Source organism: Saimiri boliviensis, chromosome 5 (assembly GCF_048565385.1).
Source record: "Saimiri boliviensis isolate mSaiBol1 chromosome 5, mSaiBol1.pri, whole genome shotgun sequence".
Taxonomy (NCBI): Eukaryota; Metazoa; Chordata; class Mammalia; order Primates; family Cebidae; genus Saimiri; species Saimiri boliviensis.
Genome location: NC_133453.1, coordinates 82,194,252 through 82,218,137, shown reverse-complemented (window position 1 = coordinate 82,218,137; position 23,886 = coordinate 82,194,252). Strand labels below are relative to the sequence as shown.

The 23,886-nt window shown below is 38.8% G+C and overlaps 1 protein-coding gene across 3 annotated transcripts in view; it reads left to right on the top strand.

The window, feature by feature from the left end:
* The window catches only part of GALNT5 (polypeptide N-acetylgalactosaminyltransferase 5), a 53,628-nt gene that overhangs the window by 4,867 nt on the left and 24,875 nt on the right, over positions 1–23,886 (top strand). For 2 of the 3 annotated variants that reach the window (XM_074399663.1, XM_003921963.4), the window contains exons 2-3: positions 16,093–16,259; positions 18,153–18,272. In XM_074399663.1, the coding sequence (XP_074255764.1) occupies positions 16,093–16,259; positions 18,153–18,272 (287 nt within the window). Of the gene's footprint in view, positions 1–3,583; positions 4,487–16,092; positions 16,260–18,152; positions 18,273–23,886 lie in introns of those variants that run through there. The other variant, XM_074399664.1, reaches the window with a different exon arrangement.

The following is a 23,886-nucleotide window of genomic DNA, read 5'->3' as shown; positions in this document are numbered from 1 at the left end:
TTAGCTGATGTGCTAGGGTGAAGCTACCATTAAGAAGTAGAGGACAGCTATGGTGTCTCACATCTGTAATCTCAGCACGTCGGGAGGCCATCTGTTGGAGGATCCCTTGAGCCCAGGAGTTTGAGATCAGCATGGGCAATATAATAAGACCTCATCACTACCAAAAATTTTAAAATTACCCAAGAGTGATGGTGCATGCCTGTAGTCTCAGCCACACAGGAGGCTGAGGTGGGAGGATAACTTGAGCCTGAGAGGTTGAGGTTGCAGTGAGCTAAAATTGTGCCAGTGCACACTAGCCTGGGTGACAGAATAAGACCTTGTCTCAGAAAGCAGCCACAACAAGAAAAAGGTAGAGGAGACAGGCAGGAATTTCTAGGACAACTTCTCTTACTCTAGTTCTAAAATCAGATTCTCTTTTCCAAATCTGCTCTGTCCTCCTTTTTCTCCTGAGTCCTAAAGGACCATTTCTAAAATGTTAAGATATAATTTCACACCCCTTTCTGTTCTTAGGGTTACTCACGTGGTCCTTTTCTGTCTGCCCAGGTTTCTGTCCTTTGTGGAATAGCAATAGCACCCTGCACATGACATTTTCTCCAAGCTGGGCCTTCAGCATAAGAAAAGCTAGTCTCTGCTCTTCTCTACTCATTAAGGTTGTAACCATCCATTGAGGTTTTCATTCACTGGTCCCTTCCTGTAGTCTCTCTCCAGCCTCCCCATTCTCTTGCACACATTCTAATCCAACATTGCTCAAAATCCAACCGTGGCTTCCCTCCAGCTGGACCATGAGGTAGGTGTGACCTCTAAATCCCAATGACCCTTAGTGTACACAGGCCTTCTAGCTATGAAAACACTCTGTATCGTGTGCTCTTCATTAACTGGATCCTTGAATGTCTGTTTTGTCTTCTTAGTGAAATTATAAGCTTCCGAAGGAAACTCTATCTTTAGCTTTATTTTGTACTCCTTTAGCACTGACCACAGTGCTGTGCATTCGAAAGCAACTGGTTTACACAGTATGAATTCAAAAGGCATGTTTCTCTGAATGATTTTTGAAAATTGATACTACATTAAGAATAATCAAAAGGCAGCAATTCAAATGAAACCTGCAACAAGTCTATTTATAAATCAATAATGACTTCTTCATTTTTCGTTTTGAATATATGGACTACATTAAAATCTGATTTAAGGTAAATACATCATATTTAACACTATGATCTATTCACTAATTTGTGTTTATTACTTATTTCATATTTTTGTTGTTGTTTTGGTTCTTAATTTTAACATTTTGGCTTTCAAGAGAGGAAAGTCTATTTTATTTACAAGAATATTTTATGTCAGTATGTAAAATACAACTTAATTGTTGCCTAGAAATTTTGCCTATAAAATTTGCTTGAAATAAAATGCTTTTATGATGGTTATTTTAAAGTTCCATATTTAATCTTTTTTAAATTAAAAGCTAATCCTGGTAGTTCTTGCTCCTAATTATTGAACCTTGTTTCTGTCAGCAGCAATCAACACACACACACACACACACACACACACACACGTACAAAGAGGTTTTGCTAAAATGTAGTCCTATGTGAAATGCAGGGCAATTCTACTTGGAGAAGTCTGTCTTTTGGCCTGAAGCTATAGTTAAGATGGAACTCCAAAAATGAACTTATTTTAAGAGTGTACTTCCTGAATCTGAATTTAGAGAAAAATGACTCAAAGGAATTTTTGCTGCCAGTATTTAGTTTTTAAAGTACAATAAGAATTCTGGCATGGTTGTCTACCACTGCTGTGTCCTTGTAATGTTACTCAATTGCTTAATTTTATGCTTTGCATTCCCTACAAAACTCTGGCAAGCCCCTCAATAAAGCAATTAAAATGGGTCTTTATTCTCTTAGCCCAGAGCCAGGACTGTCAACCAATAATTTGATTCCTTCCTACACAGCTAAAGAAAGGTTTTTTCTGGCGCATTTGAAAAGCAAAAGATAGCACCATGCATTTGTCACAAACCAATCTAAATTACTGGGGGGAAAGAAAAACTTTCTGGGACCTTAATTTTGATCCTAGCAGGGTCAAAAACTGTAACTAATGAGTTACTGGAGGAGGAAGAGGAGGAGAGGGAGGAGAAAGAAGACAGAAAATAAACTGACCAGGAATCCTCCAAACTTTGAGCTTCTAAAAGTTTATCAGGCTGAGAGAAAAAAACAAACTTTAAAAAACACAAATTTTTAATTTTTACATGGGACACAAATCTTAATTGATGAAATGGACATGGCTTTGTGACTGATAGTAATTGGAAAATATTAATTAAAATTGATTGGAGAAGCTATGAGATCTCCTTGGGAAACTAATTGGAGGCAGAAAAAAGAACTCCTCACAAGAAAAATTCAAAAGGCTTTACTTCCTGCTTTTACCTCTATGCGTGGAAGCAATGCAGTAGTGCCTTTTGAATAGTGTGTATGTGTTCACTTTTGTGTGCACGTGCGTGCACTTGTGAGCATGTGTGTGTGTGCATGTTAGGGCCCAGTGTGCTATTTCACTCAAAAGTCATGTAGGAGAGCAGGAGATGAAAAGGAAAATTTGTTAAAAGAGTTCAGACTAGACTGCAACACATCGAAGGTTAAACATGGCTGAAGTACGATGAGTCGGCCTTTGAATACTTGTATTTATCCCACTCTCTTCATAACAAAAAGAACAACAAAGACAACAAATATCAGAGGAGAAGAATGTAAAGCACAATTCTGCTACTAGTTCAAAGAGAAGAAAACGGCTAAACAGTCCCTAATTAATACAAAACTGAGAAATGTTAAAGCAAATTCCTGACTTTTCCTCCTAAATACCGTGAAAGACCTAGAAACACCCCTGGGAGAGAGTAGTTAGTAAATGCAGGCATTTGAAAGAAGTATACTTTTTCAAATGTTGAACCCAAGGCCCAATTTAACCATCAGCATAATGTATCAAACTGTTGCTGTAATACTGCCCTGGTACTCTTGGCCCCGAAAATAACTTCCTGTTGGGCTTTTCTAGCTGATCCAATCAGGACAGAGCCTCTCAAGAGAGAAACAACTTCTTTTGCTCAAGGTTCAGAAAATTCAGGGAAAATAGCAATATTCAGAAGCTGTATTTTGCTGTTTGCTTTCTAAATGAAAGGAGCTTTTTAGAGTCTCCTGGAAAAACAGCTATATTATTGCAAACTCAAGTAGCTTCTCAGTTGGCCTTGCTTCTAAAATGTTGATAATCTGGATATGTGTGAGAAGCAGCAATAGGAAGAAACAGTGCTTACAAAGGCCTTCACTACTTGCCTTCTCAATTGTTTTAATCCTTAAAACAATTCCTGAAGGTAGATACTACCATCATCCCAGCTTTACCTATAGAAAAACTGAGATTTGTCTAGGTGCAGTGGCTCAAGCCTGTAATCCCAGCACTTTGGGAGGCCAAGGAGGGCGGATCACTAGGTCAGATAATTGAGACCATCTGCCCAACATAGTGGAACCCCGTCTCTACTAAAAATACAAAATAAGTTAGGCATGGTGGCACACACCTATAGTCCCAGCTACTTGGGAGGCTGAGGCAGTAGAATTGCTTGAACCCGGAAGGCAGAGGCTGCAGCAGAGATTGTACCACTGCACTCCAGCCTGGGTGACAGAGTAAGAACCTGTCTCAAAACAAAAAACAAAAAAAAAAAAAGAAAGAAAGAAAAGAAAAACTGAGACTTACTGAGGAAACTGGGGTTTCAGATAATAGTGGATATTTCAGACAGCGGGAGTTCATTTCATTGCATGTGATATTTGCTCACTGCCTATCAATCAGGAGCAGTGCACCATGCCAGGCAGCTGAGCCCTTTCATTCTTCATGAACATTATCTCATCTGATCCTTGTGGCCACGCCAGATTAGTAAAGTGTTACATCTCTTTATTAACAAATGAGGGGGAAAAACAGAGCACATGGTAAAGTAACTTGCCCAAGGGATCACAGCTCACAAGTGCCAATGTTGGGACCCGACATTTAGTTTTCTGATTCTTTCTCACTCAGTAATAATTCCACTGCACCAGACTGGTTCTCTCTCCACCCCTGCCACTCTCCACATGTAGGGATCATCATCACCTGCACCTCTCCTTGGCTTGCCAAGGCCCTCTCCATAAAGGGGAATCCCTCACTTGCTCAGCTTCACACATTAAAAAAAAAGTGCTTAGTTTTGTTCCAGTTGGTGATGTTTGTGTATGAATATATGTATGCATGTATACTTATGTGTGTATGTGTGTGTGTTTGTATTTCAAGCAATCCTCACAATAACACGATGAGATATTAACTCTCCTATGTTTTACAGTTGAGAAAAGTGAGGCTGTAAAAGAATAAATGATTTATCCACTGTCCAGCAAGCTAATCCCAATTTTTAATTCTACTGTTCTTTCCACAGGGAACAGCTCCTCCTTCCTTTGTTTCCTTGTAGTCATATGACTTTGGCAGAAATTAAAACATCTCTCTTCCTTATACATGGGTAAGAGGTGCATGAGGGGAACTAAGTTTGCATGACATGTACCTAGTCAGAGAAAAAAATCACGGAAAACCATTTCCTATACTGCACTAAGCAAAGGTGATTCTTTACAACTGGGACATAACCACAGCCCTACAGTGAATCTCCCTGGGCTGCTACTGTGCAGTATGGCATCAGAGCACGGTCATTGACTTCAAGGCCTGTATAGCAAAATGTGATGCAGAAACACAGGGTACTACTGGAAAAAAAGAGATAAAAGGCTAAACTTGGTCTGAGAGGGAACAGAAATGTTTGAGCTGTAACCTGAAAGAGTAGAGAGTCAGAGAAATGGGGAAAGCAGTAAAAAGAATGATTCACTGAGAAACTGAGGGAAATCCAACACAGGTTGCAGGAAAGCAATGAGGAGTAAATGAGGTCATAGATGTAAGTAGAGTCCAGATCACTCAGAACCTTGTTCAGGTTCTTCTAAGGGCCAGGGAGAAACCATTAAAGGATTTAAAACCATAGACATAACCATTAATTTGCCTTTTCTCAGGGGTCTTATGACCCAAAGGAAAGCACTTACAAGCAAATGCAGTTGAAGTTGCATAGAAAACCACAGAATGTTAATACTAGGTGAAGATTTGAAGGCGATCTAATCTAGCCCTTTATGTTACAGATAAGGTTCCAGGTGAAAAATAACTTGCCCAAGGTCATACACAGCAGGAGAGACAGAGCATCCCCACCTAGCATTATTTCTGCCATATCCCACCACCTCCCCCTCTTCTCCCTGCCATCCCAATTTCACTGTGACAGCTTCCTGCTCAAAATAGGCTATTATTGAAGTGGTGAATGTTGATGCCAGTGGCTTATATTTCTAAGCCTGAGTCCTGTCACTTTGATGAATCTACATTTACCACAGCAACCACAGCAGCAGCTGGCTAAGGACTTTGGAGTAGAAGTGATGAGTGTGACTTAAATTTTCTGAATCAGTAGCCAGGTGATTCTGACTGAATATCACGGATAGTCTGCTCTAGAAAGAACAAGGCATGAAAGCACAATTTTTATATTGCTGTACCTTCTTATCAGTGAGAGGGAAAGCGACCTCAACAACTCTAAGGTCTAGGAGAAAAGAATAAAATTCCAAGCAGAGCTCTTCAGCTGTGTGCTCAATTCTCCTCCTGATGTTCCTGAGATACCAGCGCTTCGGGAATGAAGGCCCCTGAAGGCTCGCAACAAGGCAGTAGTTGAATTGCAAATAGAAGTTATGAAAATATTCTCCTTGACCTTCTGTTCAAACCTGTGAAGCCTGAGACCTGACCCATATAGTACATCTTGACTGTCTTGGAATAAAATGAAAAATTCATAGAAATGAGAGAATGTTATCATTCCCTCAATCTTCTGATTTAAAACCTTCTCTATTTGATAGGCTACATTCAAATCAAGTTAGTGGTTCAGCATTCAGCACATAGAAGTCAGGAGGGCGGGATGCATCACTTTCTGGGCTTCTCGATAAATGATTGAGCACTTGATAGATTCAGATTAAAGGACTGCCTCAGAAAAGGGCAGTGTGCTCCATCAAAATGTGTGTATTTGCATTATGGGTAATCGTAGATTCTCACATGACTTTTTCAGCATGAAGCTTACAAAGTATTTTTACATCCATTATCTCATCAAATCTTCACCACCATTCTGTGATGAAGGCATTGTAATATTCATTATAAGAGTGAGGAAACTAAGGTTCTAGGGTCCTAAGTGACTCGCCCATGGTCAGAAGGCCAATAAACACTAGACTGAACTAAAAACTTAGTCCTCGTCATCTTTCTCAAGTCCAGGGTCTTTCTGCCTTCCACAGTAGTATATCAGCTAAGTGCAGGATAGTGAAACTCCCCACAGTAGAGACCCCATTTGTTTGTGGAACTTGGATTGACTACAGTAATCTAAGCCTTGATTTCCTCCAGACAAAATAGATTGGGTTAATTTTTAAGTACAGCACGGGACCAGTAGACTCTAAATACCTAATTTGTGTAATAAATAGGCATACAGAATATAAATATGATTTCTTAGCCTCAAAAAAAGTTTACGAACCTAGAAATATCTGGCATTCAAATTAGACTTTGCAGCAATTCCTCCTCCCACGATATAGGAAGAAATCAAGGAAAAATTGGAATAAAGGAAACTTGCTTGAATTAGGTTGGTGTAGGATAACTTGAAATAGTTTTTACAACCTATGAAAACTAGATGACATATGTTCTGTCCAGAATATTCTCTATTCTCCTCAAGCTCCTACCCTATTACATTAGCAAGTAACTTTTCTTCCAGTATGAAGACTGGTATGAGAGTTTGAAATGCTGAAAGCTTTTCTGGAGTGACCCACTGTTCCTTTGAACAAAACAAGCACACTGGTTTTTCTAGATACCCAGAAACATGTTTAATCTGTTTAGTAATGCAGGAGAACAGGCCTCTGTAAATATGAGAGTGCCCTGACATGCCAGTCACCCCAAACCAAGGCACGCCCTGAAACTTTGTGTAGGGAAGCTCTGGCATCTCTTCCTGGATCCCTGTTTCCCATCTGTAACATTGCCTTTACCAGGCACTAATATGATCTGTACCATATAATCTCCACAGAATATTCTTCATTGTAATTCTCTCTCTGTCACCCAGGCTGGAGTGGAGTGGCACGATCTTGGTTCATGCAACCTCTACCTCCCGGGTTCAAGAGATTTTCCTGCCTCAGCCTCCCAAGTAGCTGGGACTACAGGTGCCTGCCACCACGCCGAGCTAATTTTTGTATTTTTAGTAGAAACAGGCTTTCACCATATTGGCCAGGCTGGTCTTGAACCCCTGACCTTGTGATCTGCCTGCCTCAGCCTCCCAAAGTGCTGGGATTACAGGTGTGAGCCACCATGCCCAGCCTCTTCATTGTAACATTTTAAATTCACCTAAGCTACGTATTTGTCAATAACTAGAAAGGTACTACTTATTTTCTGGGGTATTGGCATCTAGTGGAATCCTTCAGAATCTCCCCACATAGGGTACTAAGGCACCATGACACAATTGAGGAAATGGAGAATTCGCTATTTGGTGATTAAAGGTCCCTTCCCCAAATCTCTCAAATTTCTGTGAATTTTTCTTACTTCCAATTTCAAACTATCTAGCATTTTTTAGAACTTCCTTCTAAAAAAGACAAAAACTCTACTAATTTAAAATATAGAAAGATTTATTTGTGTGAGCCTACTTAGTTAACTCTTTCTGATACAATTCCTTTTGTCGCTGGATATTTCTAAAGCCAATCAAATTTTAACCATAAAGCAACTTTCAGGACTTCACAGCTAGGTTTATTGCTTTTTGCAGAATTTGTGCAATTGATCCTTTCTTTTTAGAACTGGTTTGATTTTTTTTCAGCACCAGATACTGTTAAAAAAAAAATTAAGTGTGAAACGTGCATTTCTCATTAATTTATATTACAGAATTATAGATGAGGAAGTCATAGGCAGTAGCTGTCATTTTCTTCTCTACCCTCCCTTTCACTCAGGATATTAAACTCCTCTTAACTTTACTTCTTTCTCTGACCCAGAGCCCGTGCTGGAGCATTCAACGACCTTACACCAGTCCCCTCACCGCTACCCATTCTGTTTCTACCTCATCTGCTCTGATGTTTCTTAAACTCATATTAATCCAGCAATTTGCTTTATCTCATCTTACACTCAGGCTGGCAGGCACTGCTGGAGCAAATCAGATATTGAAGTTTCATAAAATTTTGACATCTCCAGTTTCAGGAAATTGCTCACTGCCCCTCTGAAATTCGAGCTAGCTGGCTAGCACTCTCTCCCATTGCCCATAGTATCTATCCAAAATATTCTCCATTCTCCTCAAGTCCTCTAGCCTAATACATCAACAGATAACCTTTCCTCCACTATGAGCTACGAATATTTTCAACATCTCATCCCATGTGCATAAATGTATCTGTATATGTTACCACCTCTTTGTACTTTCTACCTCAAAGGGAAATATCTCTTTATTTAAGCTTTAAATTTAGGCTTTGTCTCATCTCCATCCCTCCACCCATGCATTCAATATATACTTAGCAATTATTTATTTTATGTAGCTATGCTGGAAGTTTGTAGCACTGTAATAAGCAAGACAGATTTGTCCTGGCCTCAGAAAATTTTGGATGCTGAAGATAAGGAAATAAAACTGATAAAATGCTATGACAGAAACACAGTTGACCACAATAGGGGAATAATAAAAGAATGGCTAAATTTTGAGAGGGTAGTCAGAGAAGCCATCTCTGCAAAGGGAATATTTAAACTAGGACCTCAATGAATAGCAGCAGTCAGCCATGAAGACATGGGAAGGGTAGCCAAAATACTAGAGGTTAAGCAAATAACAAAAGCTGGAGCATTCTTCAAGGAACTGAAAGAAGGCCAAGGTTGAGTGTGGAATGGCAGGTAGTTGGAAAGGTGAGCAGGGGTCCTATAAACTAAAGAATTTGGATTTTTTTCCTTTTCACTTTTTCCCATAGAAATTGACGGAAGGATTTTAAACAGGAAGAGTGGTGGTGATGTGGCAAACCAGGGAGTCTCCCATTAGGAGACTCCAGCAATAATCCTGGAGTAAGAGGGTGGATGCTCAAGAGCTAGGGGAAGCAACTGTGGAGGTATAAAGATGTTAGAGTTGAGATATCTGTTGGCAATACACAGGATAGAAGTTGAGAGATTGGTTGTATTATGGTCAGGAAGAGGGTGAAGTCTAGAACAGCATCCGTATTTCTGCAGCAAGGTGGGTGGTGATGCCATTATGATTGGAAATGCACCGGAGCTGGCTGGGTTGAGTGGGGTGAAGTCAAGGTTTCTGCTTCAGACACATTAGGAGTAAGATGCCTGTGAGACATGCAGAGGAGATGCTCAGAAGCTGTTTGGATATAATGTAAGTCTGGAATTTAGATGAGAAATCTGACCTGGATAGAAACCAGGAAGATATTATCACACTTAAAACTGTGGGCGTGGATGGGCTCATACAATCATATCATACGTAGAAGAAAACAAAGCCCTAGACCCAGCTTTGAGAATTTTGTGTTTCTTCAGAGGACAGGAAAGCTGAGACGAAAACTGAAGGTGAATAGCCAGTGAGTGATGGGTGAAAACTAGGAGAGTGTAGGGTCTCATGGGACAAAAATTTTAAAAACGGAAAGTGGCTGAAGGAATCTAGACTTGTCAATTGCGTCAACTGCCACTGTAAGGGGGTTTAGCATAAGGAGACCTTGCTTCATTGATAATCCTATCAATCACTGATTCTTTTTCAACTCTCCACTGCATCTGTACCTTCTCTGATGCTCATAAATATGATTGTCTCCATTTCTACTCAGGAGAGGAAGAGAGAACACAGATAACAAATTTCCCTTGTATCCCACCTATCTACTCTCGTATTTCTTTCTTTTCTAGGTTTTCTCCCAAAATTGTCTGCAAGATACTATCCTTTCCTTTTTTCTTATTTACCTTTCACTCCTTTTTTAAAAATAATTTCAACATTTTAGATTTGGGGGTACATGTGCAGGTTTGTTACCTGCGTATATTGCGTACTGCTGAGATTTAGGATACAAATGATCCTGTCACCCAGGTACTGAACATAGCACTTGATAGTTAATTTTTCAACCCTTTCCCCCTCCTTCCTTACCCTCTCTAGTAGTCCCCAATGTCTATTGTTGCCATCTGTATGTCCATGAGTACCCAATGCTTAGTTCCCACTTATGAGTGAGAACATGTGGTCCTGTGTTAATTTGCTAAGGATAATGTCCTCCAGCTGCATTCATGTTGCTGCTAAGGACATGGGTTTTTGTTTTTGTTTTTGTTTTTGTTGTTTTTGTTTGGCCATTATACATTTATTAGGAAGGTAACATAATTTCATCTTACCTTGTCAGATAATTTTATATCTAACACAAAGAAGGCATATAAACAATAACAAACAGCTGGAGAGGAAAAAATTTGGTTATGTCACCACATTGTGTAACATCCTAATGACAAAGTCAATCTCCAAAACAGATTGCAGACTCCACTTGAAAAGCTACTGTTTTGCCCCAATTGACTGATTTTCTTTGTTTCATTTTGTTCAGACTTAATAAAGGCGTCATCATTTAACCCTCCACCCCCACCCAAACTCTGTCCTTCTAAATCACACAGATTTGCCCAGCACAGACCATGGATGGGCACCTTGCTCTTGGAAATCAGGTAGATTTTTTTGAGTTGGCTTCTTTGAAGCCAAAGTATTCATTCTCCTTGAGGTTTACTGAATTATGCTCTTCTAATTCCTCCATGACTGCCCTCTGAGTTTGTCTGTTGAGTTTTAATTAAGACATTTTGGAAAGTTTTATCCTCCTCTTTCTTTTTTTATATATATATACATATTTTATTGACATGATTTTATTCTTTTTTTTTTTTTTTTTGCTTCATAGGATTCTATGGTATATATGTATCAGTTTTTTTATCCAATTCACCATTCAGGGGCACATAGGTTGATTACATGTCTTTGCTATTGTGAATAGTCCTGAATCATTTTGATAGAGTGATTTATTTTCATTTGGATATATACTGAGTAATTAGAGTGCTTACTCAAATGGTAGTTCTGTATTAAGTTCTTGGAGATATCTCAAAACTGCCTTCTGCAGTGGCTAAACTAATTGGTAGGAACTACATTCCTACCAACAGCATGGAAATGTATAAGCATTCTCTTGTCTCCACAGCCTTGACAGCATCTGTTGATTTTTGACTTTTTAATAATTGCCATTCCAACTGGTACAAGATGGTGTCTCATTGCTCATTTCCCTTTTACTTTGTGCCCTAGCCCCACCCATTCCTTCACTGGGAAACTCTAGTCTCATCACTCTGGTCTTTAATGTTCACCACAAGAGGTTCTGAGAATTCAAGTCTTATTTTGGAGATGTTTCCTTTTTTGCCTTATGAGAAACATTTCAGAGTTTAAAGTTTGTCCAGTTCCAAAATTGTCCTTTAATTGTTGGAATTGTTGGTAATTATGCAACCAAATAGACTAATTTTTTGTGCACTTCTTGGAAATCCCTCAAGGTATATTTTTTCTTCTTTTTTCTAATAATCTTTCTTTTCTAAAATTGAGTTTCAATATTATAGTTCATAATTTGGTTTCACCAATTAACACTTTCATGGATTTCAATTGTGCAAATTCCTAAAACTTCAAAGAAACTTCAAACTGTAGGGGAAAAAACAATATGACTAACAATTCCATAAATTCAAAATAAGCCTACCTTTTGTTGAGGGGTAGGGAAGCCGTTTTAAATTTTTTTCTCAAAAACAGCATGTTTCTCACTTTAACTCATTAAGCTCTTGTGGCAGGCAAAAAGACATAGTCCTCCAAAACTATATTTACTTCCTAATTCTCAGAACCTGTGACTATTACCTAACCTGACAAAAGAGTGAATATTACCTTCTGAGGAAAAGATGTGATGAAGGATCTTGAGAGGAGACATTTACCCTGAATTACCCAGATAGGCCCCAAATGCCCTAAAACACATGTATCCGTATAAAACAAAGCCAGGCAGAGTTTTCACCCAGAGAGACACAGAAGAGAAAGTGATGTTAACACAGAGAGAGAGATTCAAGGGTTGCAACAAGCAAGGATTGACAGCAGAAGCTAGAATAGGCAAGGAACAGAATCTCTGATGGAGCCTCTGGAGGGAGGGAGGCTCTGCTAACATCTTGGTTTTAGAATTCTGGCCCCCAGAAATGTGACAGAATATGTTACCAAGTTTGTGGTGATTTGTCATGGCAGTCAGAAGAAATTAATATAGATTTTGGTATCAGGAAGTGAGGTGTTGCTATAACAAATACCTAAAAATACAGAAGTATCATCAAAGGAATAGCCAACTGATATGGTATGGATGTTTGTCCCCTTCAAATCTCATGTTGAAATGTGACCTCCAATGTTGGAGGTGAGACTTGGTGGGAGATGTTGGATCACATTCATTAAGGAGGCAATTCCTTAATAAACGACTTAGTGTCATCCCCGGGGTGATGAGTGAAGTCTTCCTCAGTAAGTTCGCGTAAGTGACGCGAAGGCAGAGAGGGGGATTCGAGTGGCACAACAAGCGAGGATTGCCAGCAGAAGCTGGAAGAGGCAAAGAACAGAATCTCCACTAGAGCCTCTGGAGGGAGGGAGACCCTGCTGACATCTTGGTCTTAGAATTCTGTTCTAAAACCAAGTATTTGATTCACGTAAGATTTGTTGTTTAAAGAGGTCTGGGACCCTACCTTATTGTCTCTCTTGCTTGCTCTGTCATGTGACATGCCTGCTCCCACTGTGTCTTCTGCCATGGGTAAAAGCTCCCTGAGGCCTCTCAGGAGCTGAGCAGATACCAGTGCCATGCTTCCTGTACAGCCTGAAGGACCAGGAGCCAACTAAATCTCTTTTCTTTATAAATTAGCCAGTCTCAAGAATTTCTTTCTCTCTTTCTTTCTTTTGTTTTTGAGATGGAGTCTCTCTGTTATCCAGGCTGGAGTGCAGTGGTGCGATCTCAGCTCACTACAACCTCCACCTCCCAGTTCAAGTGATTCTACCTGCTTCAGCCTCCCAAGTACCTGGGATTATAGGTGCCTGCCACCACACCCAGCTAATTTTTGTATTTTTAGTATTTTTAGTAGAGATGGAGTTTCATCATGTTGGTCAGGCAGGTCTTGAACTCCTGACCTCAGGTGATCCACCCACTTAGGCCTCCCAAACCTCAGGGATTACAGGTGCAAGGCCAGGTGGATTTCTTGTAGCAACACAAAAATGGCCTAATACACCAAGGAATTAGCTAATGGGTAGAGGCTGGAAGAATTCTGACAAGCATCATAGAAAAGCTTAGAATGCCCTGAAGATGCTGTGGGTAGAAATATGGATATCAAGGATGCGGTTGGTGAAGGATCAGAAGGAAGTGAGGGGCACAGTAGAGAAAGCTTTTATCAATCCTCTCTGAAAATACGTATGCTGTTTTGAGCAGAATGTTGGCAAAAATATGAGCATTGTAAGTACTTCTGGTGCAGGCTCAGAAGCAAATACAAAGCACATGATTGAGAAATGGAGGAAAGATGACCCATGTTACATTGGGGCAGCAAATTTGGCTTAATGGTATCCTAGAGTCAGGTGAAAATTAGCAGACCTTGCCAATGATGAACTCGAATATTCAGCTGAGGAGAGTACCAAGCAAAATGTTGAGGGTGCAGCCTGGTATCTTCCTTCTGTTTAGAGTTAAAATGTGAGAGAAAAGAGATAAATCGAGGAAGAAACTGTTAAGCAGAATTTTCAGTAATTTGTTATGGCAGCCAAAGGCAACTGATAAAGCTCTTAAGTGAAGACAGGAACATCTTATCATATTATTCAGAAATGCCAATGCATGGATCATTTGTGTACACTAATATAAGTTTACACAGTCTGCTGTTTTATGTTAGCATTAGATACCTAATCACTACATCAAGATACCTAATCAAAATGTGTTATTTTAATTATATGTCACTTGAACATTTGGGACATGCTCCTATCAGCCCTCGATTTATTTTTTTAATATTAGCCTCAAATAATAAGAATAAATTAACTGAGAGCTGAAGTTCTTAAATTCACCAGTCAATGATTTACGAGTCATTCTTTTGTTCGTTGGTTGGTTTCTTTTTTTGTTTTATTTGTTTTTTAAGAAATGGATTCTCGGGCCCTCTGCAAACCTTGTAAATTGATTTTCTGGGGCTGAGGATTGGATATTTATGTTTTTCTAAGGCATTGTCAATTATTATGATAAACAACCATTTAGGAAACCATTGAAATTAGGGAGCATAGCTGGATTTGCCTACCATTTCTTAAGTACTTGCTATGTGTCAGATCTATATGAGATGAGTTTTATACAATATTTAAATGTAATCTTACAGGTAGATGTTTAATTTCTGCTTTGTAGTTGGCAAACTGATGATCAAAGTAGTAAAACTGTTCCAAATGAATAATTAGAAAAACTTATATTTGAGCACATATATATCTAATTCCAAAACCCATTCTCCTACAGAAAAACCAGCAGTGAAGTGAAAATATTATTTGTTCACATTTCCTTACATATCCTGTCTAGGTGGATGATGTAGGTAAGTCATTTAACTTCCCAAGATTAGTTTGCTCTATTTGAAGAAGTGTATAATAATACGTATCTCAGGCAGTTGGTATGAAGACTGAATTCAATCATGTACAGAATAGCACTTTGGCAACACTAGAGTGCCACACAAATGTGATTTGCTTTATTATGGTTTTTGCTCTTACCTATTTTTTTTATTTATGGAATAAGTAAAGTGTAACCATGTTGTTTGGCAGAAGTGCCAACTCTCACAAAGTGCCACATCTAGCGCCAGCTGCTTCTATTCTTGTGAATCTAAGGCTTCCTCAATGGTTACTTTTGGAGCCAGACTGGATCAGTGTTCGAGTCCTAGCTCTGCCATTTATTAACGGTAGAATTATGAATGAATCTTACTATGATTTTGATTAGTCACCAATAGAAAGGCAAAGAGATGCTGATAATTTGAGGTCTACATTGAAATAACATAGAATGCTTATAATATTTATGATCATCATCAATGATCACATTACTGACAGTGGCTATGTTAGCGAGTTGGCAAATATGCTTTGTGAGGTACCACTGGGCACTGCCTATGAAGAGTGTCACAGGCAGGAGGTGAAAGAATGCCAGCAGTGAGGCAGTGTATTCCACAGGGCATGGGGGAAAACCCAGGCCAGTTGCAACCCACCTGAATACCAACTCCCACTGTATCTTGGATTGCATTCCTATGCCAGCTAAGTGTTTTTTCAACTGTGGCTATTCTGTAGCAGAGTCTTAGCAAGGGAACCCCAGACAGGGAGGCTGAAAAGAGTTTAATTATTTGGCACATATATATTATGCCATAAATACATTCACAAGCAGAATGGGAGAAAGAATAGATCCCATGGCACTTTGGCAGATGGCCAGTTGTAAGGGCGATCATAAACTACTTGGAAACATTAAATAAGTCAGAATGCTCTCTTCTAGTATTCTAGTAATAATATAATCTAGTAATAATAGCAATAACTATGATTTCATAAATTCCTGTGCCAGGAACCCTGCAAGGCTTGGTATGTACATTATTACTAGGCTACAAAACTCTATTAAATAAAAAACATTTATTACCTCATTCTGTAGATGAGGAAACTGAGGCACAGATAAGTTAAAGCAGGCATGAATGGTTAAATCCCTGAGAAATATTGGCCATGAGATTCAAAATAGAGCCTAACGACCTATAAAGCCCGTGTCCTTTCCACTGCAGTGTGACGCCTCCATGGGACATTCTCATGTCTTGCATCACTAGTCCTTTTACAACAATCACTGTTACAAGTTATTCTTTTGCTTTTTTATTTTGCATGTACCCTTCCCTAAGAAAAGGCACATGATAAATAATGAAACCATCCTTGGTGTATATAAATAGATGATAGACAGACTAGAGAAATCGATGACAGATTGAGTGTGTGTATATGCACACCATCACACTCTGTGACTTTTTAAAAACATCTTGTGGATCTCCTTAGCAGATCTCTTGTGCTCTGCTTATGTTCTGGCCCAGGTGTACAGAGCAGCTAGTTCACAATAACCTCCCAACCACCAGTGTCATCATGTGCTTTGTAGATGAAGTGTGGTCTACGCTTTTGAGATCTGTTCACAGTGTCCTCAATCGCTCTCCTCCACACCTCATCAAGGAGATTCTGCTGGTAGATGACTTCAGCACCAAAGGTAAGAAAACCACTCAGGCTGTCTCTTGAAATGTCAAAGTTTGACGGAAGCAAAGTTTGGTAGCAATTTGGATGGCAAAAGTATAGGATAATTTGATGAAGCATAAACATGGTACAAATGCATTATTTTATGTGGTGCTTATAGGCCTAAGTCTAAGCACCTATGACTATTAAGAGTCATCTTGATCTCTGTTCAGTTAGTTTTCTCGTTGTAACTCTCCTACCATGTTGGAATGATTTTCTAACTACAGCTCCTTAGAGATGAGCACTTTGAAGTATCGGAGTTTCGATGTTCTCTACAATTGCACAAATCCCTTTTAATAGAATCACGATTAAAGGGAAGCCTTGCCTACCAGTAATAACTACAGTTAGAGTTAGACTCTATGGAAGGCAAAGAAATTGAGGTCTCATGGCTTCTTCCTTGAGAGCAAGGCACATGATATGTCAATTAAGTGTTAAGAAGACAAATTGCCAATAGGACAAGAGAGACGAGGTGATTCCAATAAAGTTCAATAGCAGAATCCACCGTCCTTTATGTTTGATTTTTGTTTATTACAGTGAAGAATCTCAGTCTGGGTTGTCAAATAACTTGTGTATGTAGGTGGTCTGACAGCCACATTACAAATTCCCAAAACTGAGCCCATTTTTCAGAAAAGTTTAGAAAATAGTAAAGACTTGGCAATGCTAATAGAACAGCTTAGCCTTGAAATATGGGAAGTTTCTTTAGCTTCAGAGTTTCTACCATAATCACACTGAGCTCAAGAAGCTGTGGGATGACAGAGAAAAACTGGCTGAAAAGTGGCCTTGAAATCATAAACAGGAATAGTATCCACTTAGTAAGGAGGTAAGAGTCCCTTTAGGAGGGGCAGGTCCAGATTCTGTGGGACCTGAAGCTTATTCAGTCTTCAGGGTCCTGTCTAAGAAAACTTTATTAGAAAATTTTCTGGAAGCCATTCCTACCTAAGATAGCTGTCATTACCTTAATTACATGCAGAAGTGACTGTAGGTCACATAAACATAACTCATACAACCCACAGAAAAGTGTTTCTTTAGCTGAATCCCTTCATGGCCATCTTATAAGAGAGAAAAGGTAGGATAGAAGGTGATGTCACAGCAGAAAATGGAAGTGTCAGCCTGGTACAGTGGCTCATGCCTGTAATCCCAGTGCTTTGCGAGGCCAAGGCATGCGGATCATCTGAGGTCAGGAGTTCAGGACCAGCCTGACCAATATGGAGAAACCCCACCTCTACTAAAAATAAAAAATTAGCCAGGCGTTGTGGCACATGCCTGTAATCCCAGCTACTCAGGAGGCTGAGGCAGGAGAATCACTTGAACTGGGGCAGTGGAGGTTACAGTGAGCTGAGATCACGCCACTGTACTCCAGCCTGGACAACAGAGACTCTGTCTCAAAAAAAAAATAAAATAAAATAAAGAAAGAAAGAAAGAAAGAAAGAAAAGAAAACACAAAGAATAGAAAATGAAAACATCTTATTTGCATACATTGTTTAGCCTCTTTCTTGGGTCTTGGAAGGGGCTTTTGCAAGAGGTGGGGCTGAGAGTGGAGGCAGAGTTGTGCAAAAGCCTGAGCTATATTTAAGGCAAATCTTCCCCTGCCTTGACAAATACTCAAAAAAGGTGAGCCCTCCACTGTATCACCTTGCAACACTGAAAACAAGATTTGGGGTTTGAAAAATCAGACAGCTTAGAATATTGAACCAAGACAGAATCCCTCCAAGAAAATGACATCAGAAAATAAAATTATGAGCCAAGGAATAAAAGTTAGTGATGATAGTAATGTCATAGTTTTCAGCATTTGACTTTGGGGAGGCACTTCTGATACTATCCAGACCTAGTTAATTCAAGTATTTCCTGGTTTATCTTTACTCTGATGTAGACTACCTAAAAGATAATTTGGATAAATACATGTCTCAGTTTCCAAAAGTTCGCATTCTTCACCTCAGAGAGAGACATGGCTTAATAAGGGCCAGGCTGGCAGGAGCACAGAATGCAACAGGTAAGATGCTACTTATTTTTTTCTTTGGTAACATTTTTGTTTTAATTTAAAGTGTTTCTCAAGCATACAGCAAATATGAAAGACCAGTACAATGATACCAATATATGCATCATGTAGTTCCATCAATTTTAAACAGTTTTTATAATATGTGCTTTATCATACACATACATAGACACCTACTATATATACTTTTTTCCTGAACCTTTAAAATGGAAATTACAGACATCATCACACTGCATCCTTAAGTGCTTCAGTAGGCATCTCTGAAGAACAGGAGCATTCTCTTAAATGAGCACAGCTTTTGTACTTTCATACTTTTTTTTTAATTTGGGAACTAATTAAGTTTTATACCCTGCATTTGATAGTTTGATCTTCTTAGTCTAGAATATTCAATTCCTCACACTTTGTTTAAATACTATTGTGTGTGTGTGTGTGTGTGTGTGTGTGTGTGTGTTTGTGTACTTTTAAGTTCATGCCATTTGTCTGGTACAATTAACCACGTTCTGAAATTTTTGATTTCTTCTTGTTACCTGCAGGATAAATGTTTTTGGAGTGAAAATATTACATAGAATTTTAGGACATAGATGATAGAAATGAATATAACATAATATCACCATTATTGTTGATACTAACTTTGAGAACTTAGTTGAGATGTTGAGAGCTAGATCGTTACTTTGGGAGTAAGAAGTAATCTGTGGAATGATACACTGAGGCATGAGAATATTCCATTTATCTTACAATGTTTTACCCAATGGTTTCTAGTATCCACTGATGATCCTTGCTAAAATAAGTTATTACACTGAGGGCTGCAAAATTGTTTTTCTATAATCCCTTCTTTTTTATTTAGCTGGCATTCATGTGTAAGGAAAAAATCTCTGCCTCTCCCACTCATGCTTTCTAACTCTCCCTCCATTCCCCCTCAATTTCCCTCTCCCCTCCCCGCTCCTCCCCTCACCATTGTGGACTTTTGGCTTAAAATTAAATGTGTATTATATCACCATTATTCTTTTTGGTGCTCAAATTGTCCCAAATTTGACCACTAGGAGCTTCTTCAAGCCTGTGCCCTTTTGACCTGAACCATCAGTATTTGAAGACTTCATAATCTTTTAATTCTATAATCCTCACCCCTCTTTTCTCTGGCCCATGTCTGTTCTGCCTATAGCTCTTTCTGCCTTCCCCAAAGGCCATATGCTTTAATTTCCTCTCCTCTTTTTAGTGTGCAGATGTTGGTGAGTGAGTGAGAAGTGAATCTATTCTATGAGTATTCTAAAAACAACATAAAATATTTGGGTTCATGTTTATACTTTTTTATGGTAGGATCTGTGCCCTGTAATATTAGGTGACTAATACCAGGTGCCATACTGAATACTTTGTATATTAACTGATTGAATCCACAAATAACTCTGTGAGTTGGGTACAATCACATCCTCATTCTACATATGAGAATATAGAGGCACAGTCAGGCTGGGCCTTACACAAGCTCCCCCATGTAGTCAGTGGTAAATCCAAAATTGGCACCTGAATGCCCTGACTCCAGAGTCCATCCTCTTATCTACTACACCTTGAGGCCTCTAGACACTTAGCCACTACTCCAGCCCTGTAAGCCCTGGTTTTGCAGATCTCCACCAGCTTAAATTCAAGCATGTTCTGATGGGAAATTATCTACTTAACCTGTGTTTAATTTTCTTGTAACTAGACCCCATATTGGAAGCTCTTCTGATTCCATTGGCTTGCTAACAAATGTCTTCTCTTTGTAGAGGAAATTTTTAGTGAGCAGCAAATACATCACACCAAAATTGGCATTGCAGTGACAACTAAGATTCTTGATAAGAGACTACATTCAGAAAAATTTAATGGCATTCCATGCTTAATTTCCTTTGGAAAGTAATTATTTATAAATGATGTAAAAATAGGATACTCAAGAAATAGTTTGAGTAGGTGATTTTTGAGCTGAGGTCTGAATGAAGAATATTCCCAAGTACATGGAAAAAGAAGTACAAATGTCCTAATACAGAAATGAGCTTGGCATACTCAATGTAAAGAAATAAGTTCATTTTGACTCATGGGTGCTGACCACGGGGGAAAGTCATAAGATTCATTTGGGGAACAAGGAAAATAACCAAGATTTTCTAAAGTTTTGTGCATCACTTAAAGATCGTAGGCATTATTCTCAGTATCAGGTGAAATCAATGAAGAATATTAAAATGGGAGCAAAGTTGTCTGATGAGCATTTTGAAAGCTTATTCTGGCCACTATGTAGAGAATGGATATTAGGAAGATCAAAAAGGAAGTGGGGAGGCCAGTTAGGATGCCATTATAGTTGTTCAAGTACCAGGGAGGTGCCAGCGTAAATGGGAGAAGTGATCAGGTTCGTCATAGATTGTGGACATAGAACCTACAGACTTGCCATCAGATAAGATGTGAAGAGAATAAGAATGAGAAGAATCAGAAAAAAACCCTAGGACTGGAATCTGAAAAATAACTTGGTGGGTGGTAGGCTTAAAACTGGAGGAGCACGTTTGGAATTGCAGTTAAGTTTTGATTTTGTCTGTATAAATTTGAGATGAAGATTAGACATCTATATGCAGAAAGTAGAATACAGGACCAAATATGGGTTACTTATTTTTAAAAATATTATCTCTACCTGCATGGAGCATGAAGTATTCTCGTAGTGGCCTCCAGCATAGTCCAAACTATTAGATGACATAGGTGGAGTGTCTTAGAAGGGGTATTATGAGCTTGATTAAAACAGTTGCAACTGTTTGCTCAAGTACCTGCAGTTACATCCATAAAGTAATTTCTTTGAATTTAGAAAATCTGAATGTAAATTTAGATTCATTAACACCCTTGAGAATATTAGCTCAGTTTTGGTGCAATAACTTTCAAACCATTTTGACAATGGCTTGTGTAGAAATAAATTTTTAATCACAACTCAGTACATGTGTAATCACATTCTATCAAATAACATGTGCAATAGATTCTAATATCTTCTTTTCTATGTTATTTATTTTTTAGATCCTGGCCAATCCCAATAAATTGATTTAGTGATTGATTCACTAAGGGAGTCTACAACTCTCAGTTTGGAAAATCCCAGCTAGGTGTATTTTAATTGCTTGCCACTACCTAGTAGAGAGAAGCTTTCCAAACTATCTGAAAAGGACTTTTTTTTCTTTTTTATTGGCCTAACCCTTTGTAAATTATAATAAATATTAATTATCTAAAAAGGAAAGTAAATATATAAAACACAAACCCATTTTTATTATATATAAAATATATGTGCATATGTATCTACATGTATATAAAGACAGTAAACAAATAATAAATTAATTAATTTTGCAAATTGCTATAAAGTTTCAAAATATATGTTCTCAATTTCTATTGTTATCTCTCTGTAGACAGCAGGGTCTGTGGCCTGCACTTTAAGCAGCATTAGTGGAGGCTGGGTGCCTGAGAATTTGGAAAGAAGAGAAATGTGTGTCTCAACAGCTTTGCCTAAGGATATATCAAATGCCGAAAAGTACACCTGACCCCTGTGGGAAATTCAAGGGAATGCAGGATCAGCTTTAGAAGAGAATGTAATTCAGAGACGCATTGAGAAGAAATGGCAGGTGTGGTGGGTACTCTCAGACTACCCTGGGTGTTCCACAGCTCTCAAGAGTAGAGATAGGTCAGAGACTAAGGGCCTTCTGAAGAGTCCCTGTAAATTAGAGGTCAGCAAAGACAGGAGACAAACATTTTCTCTAGGATGCCTCAGCCAAACAAAGGGTTTAAAGATATGACTCTGAGTTCAGAATCTGACAGGCCTTGACAGATACTGTTCCCTAGAGATTTGCCCTTTAGGACCCATAGAAAAGGGAAATAACAGGCAAAGATGAGATCCAGAGATCCAAAGACATGCAGAAATAGAATTCAGGTGGCCTGTTTTGGTCCCAGGGTATTATGAGGCTCTCTGAAAGTCTGCAAGAGGCTCTCTGAAAGCCCGCAATCATCTACAAAGTAACAAGGGGCCAAGCAGTGATCTACCTTACTGTTAGCAATGCTTGCTATGCATTCAGTTTCCAGGGCATGTTAGTTCTTCATCTGAATCTAATTCAGGCAAAAAGATTAGGTCCAGTCAGTTGCTTGCTATGAATGAGGAGGTTGAGAGGCCCAAGCAGGATTTCAAAATTTGACAGGTAGGCTAGGGGCAATGGATCTCTAAGAATTGCTCACAATATCAAGCCAACAGAATTAAAAAGATAGAGTAAGTGAGACATCGGGGAGCAAGTAGATTATCTGCAGCCCTTCCTAGCATGGAACAGACCAAGTGATTTACTGCCCTGCCCAGAGGAATTACCATCAGACAGTTTGACTAGTGAGAGTCAAAGACTAGATTTTCATTTCCCTCATGATATGGCATGTAGCAAAATTCCTGACATTTCTGTGAGCATTCTAAATAATCCCTTGGCTAACTTTAAGTAACTGGACAAGTGACATCTAACTTCTAGCAAACTCCAAGGCCTCCTAAAAGCAACAGTGGACATCTTTCTGCAAACTTTTATAACTTGTGTCTGCTGTAGGCAAAAATTGTTTTCTTAGCATTACTTAGGAGGCATTATGTAAAATTAAATGGCAACCCAAACCCGCATCCCTCAAGGAATCCTAGACATATCAATCCAGCATTAACGGTACTGCAGCAATATTCCAGGCTGGTACACTGGATATAAGTGGGGGTCCATGCTCAACAAGGACCCAGAATTGTTTGGCACATTGAACAGCTTTAGGTTAGCCCCATCCCCAAAATGTCTAAGTTACAAATGAAACCCATCCAATATTATTGGGGCCTATGCTTAGAAAACAGAAAATCCTATTCATATTCTCTAACTAACCTCTCCCTATATCTCCTCTTCCCTACACTTTCCAAATCTAGTGTTCTATAGCACTATAGGGTCATTATAGTTAACAATAATTTATTATATATTTTCAAGTAACTATCAGAGAGGAGTTTGAATGTTCCCAACACAAATAAATGATAAATGTTTGAGGTGGTTGATATGCTAATTACCCTGATTTGATCACTACACATTTTATGTATCAAATATCATTCTGTACCCCATAAATATATACAATTACTATGTGCCAATTTAAAAATTTTAAATGATTGGATTGATTATTCTGCCAGTAAATGGTACTGGCCATTTTTGAAGAATTTAGGTATCAGGTAGATCTTAGAAATACCTTCGTAGGACAAAGCTCTAAAAGGTTAAGTAACTTATCTAACCTGTCTAGGAAAAGCAGAGCTTGGATAGAAGGCAGATGTATGAATTTCAATGCTATGTTCATTTCGCTATGCCTCTTAGCCTCACAGGATCAGGAACAGCATGTACAATGTCCACAGACAATAACCACCACAATCGGAAATCCCACCAAGAGTCGGCTACACAGAGAGCTCCTGATTTCTCATCCAACATAGGCCTAAGATTTTACTTTAAAACAAAATGTCTGAAAGTAGAGCAAAAGCATGCATGCATAGGAGGATTCTCCTCTTCCCCGAAATAAAACAATGTAAAATTCCAGACTATGTTTTGAGCAGATGCTGCTTCCCTTAGGTCCTGGCAGCAAATGAATGAGAATT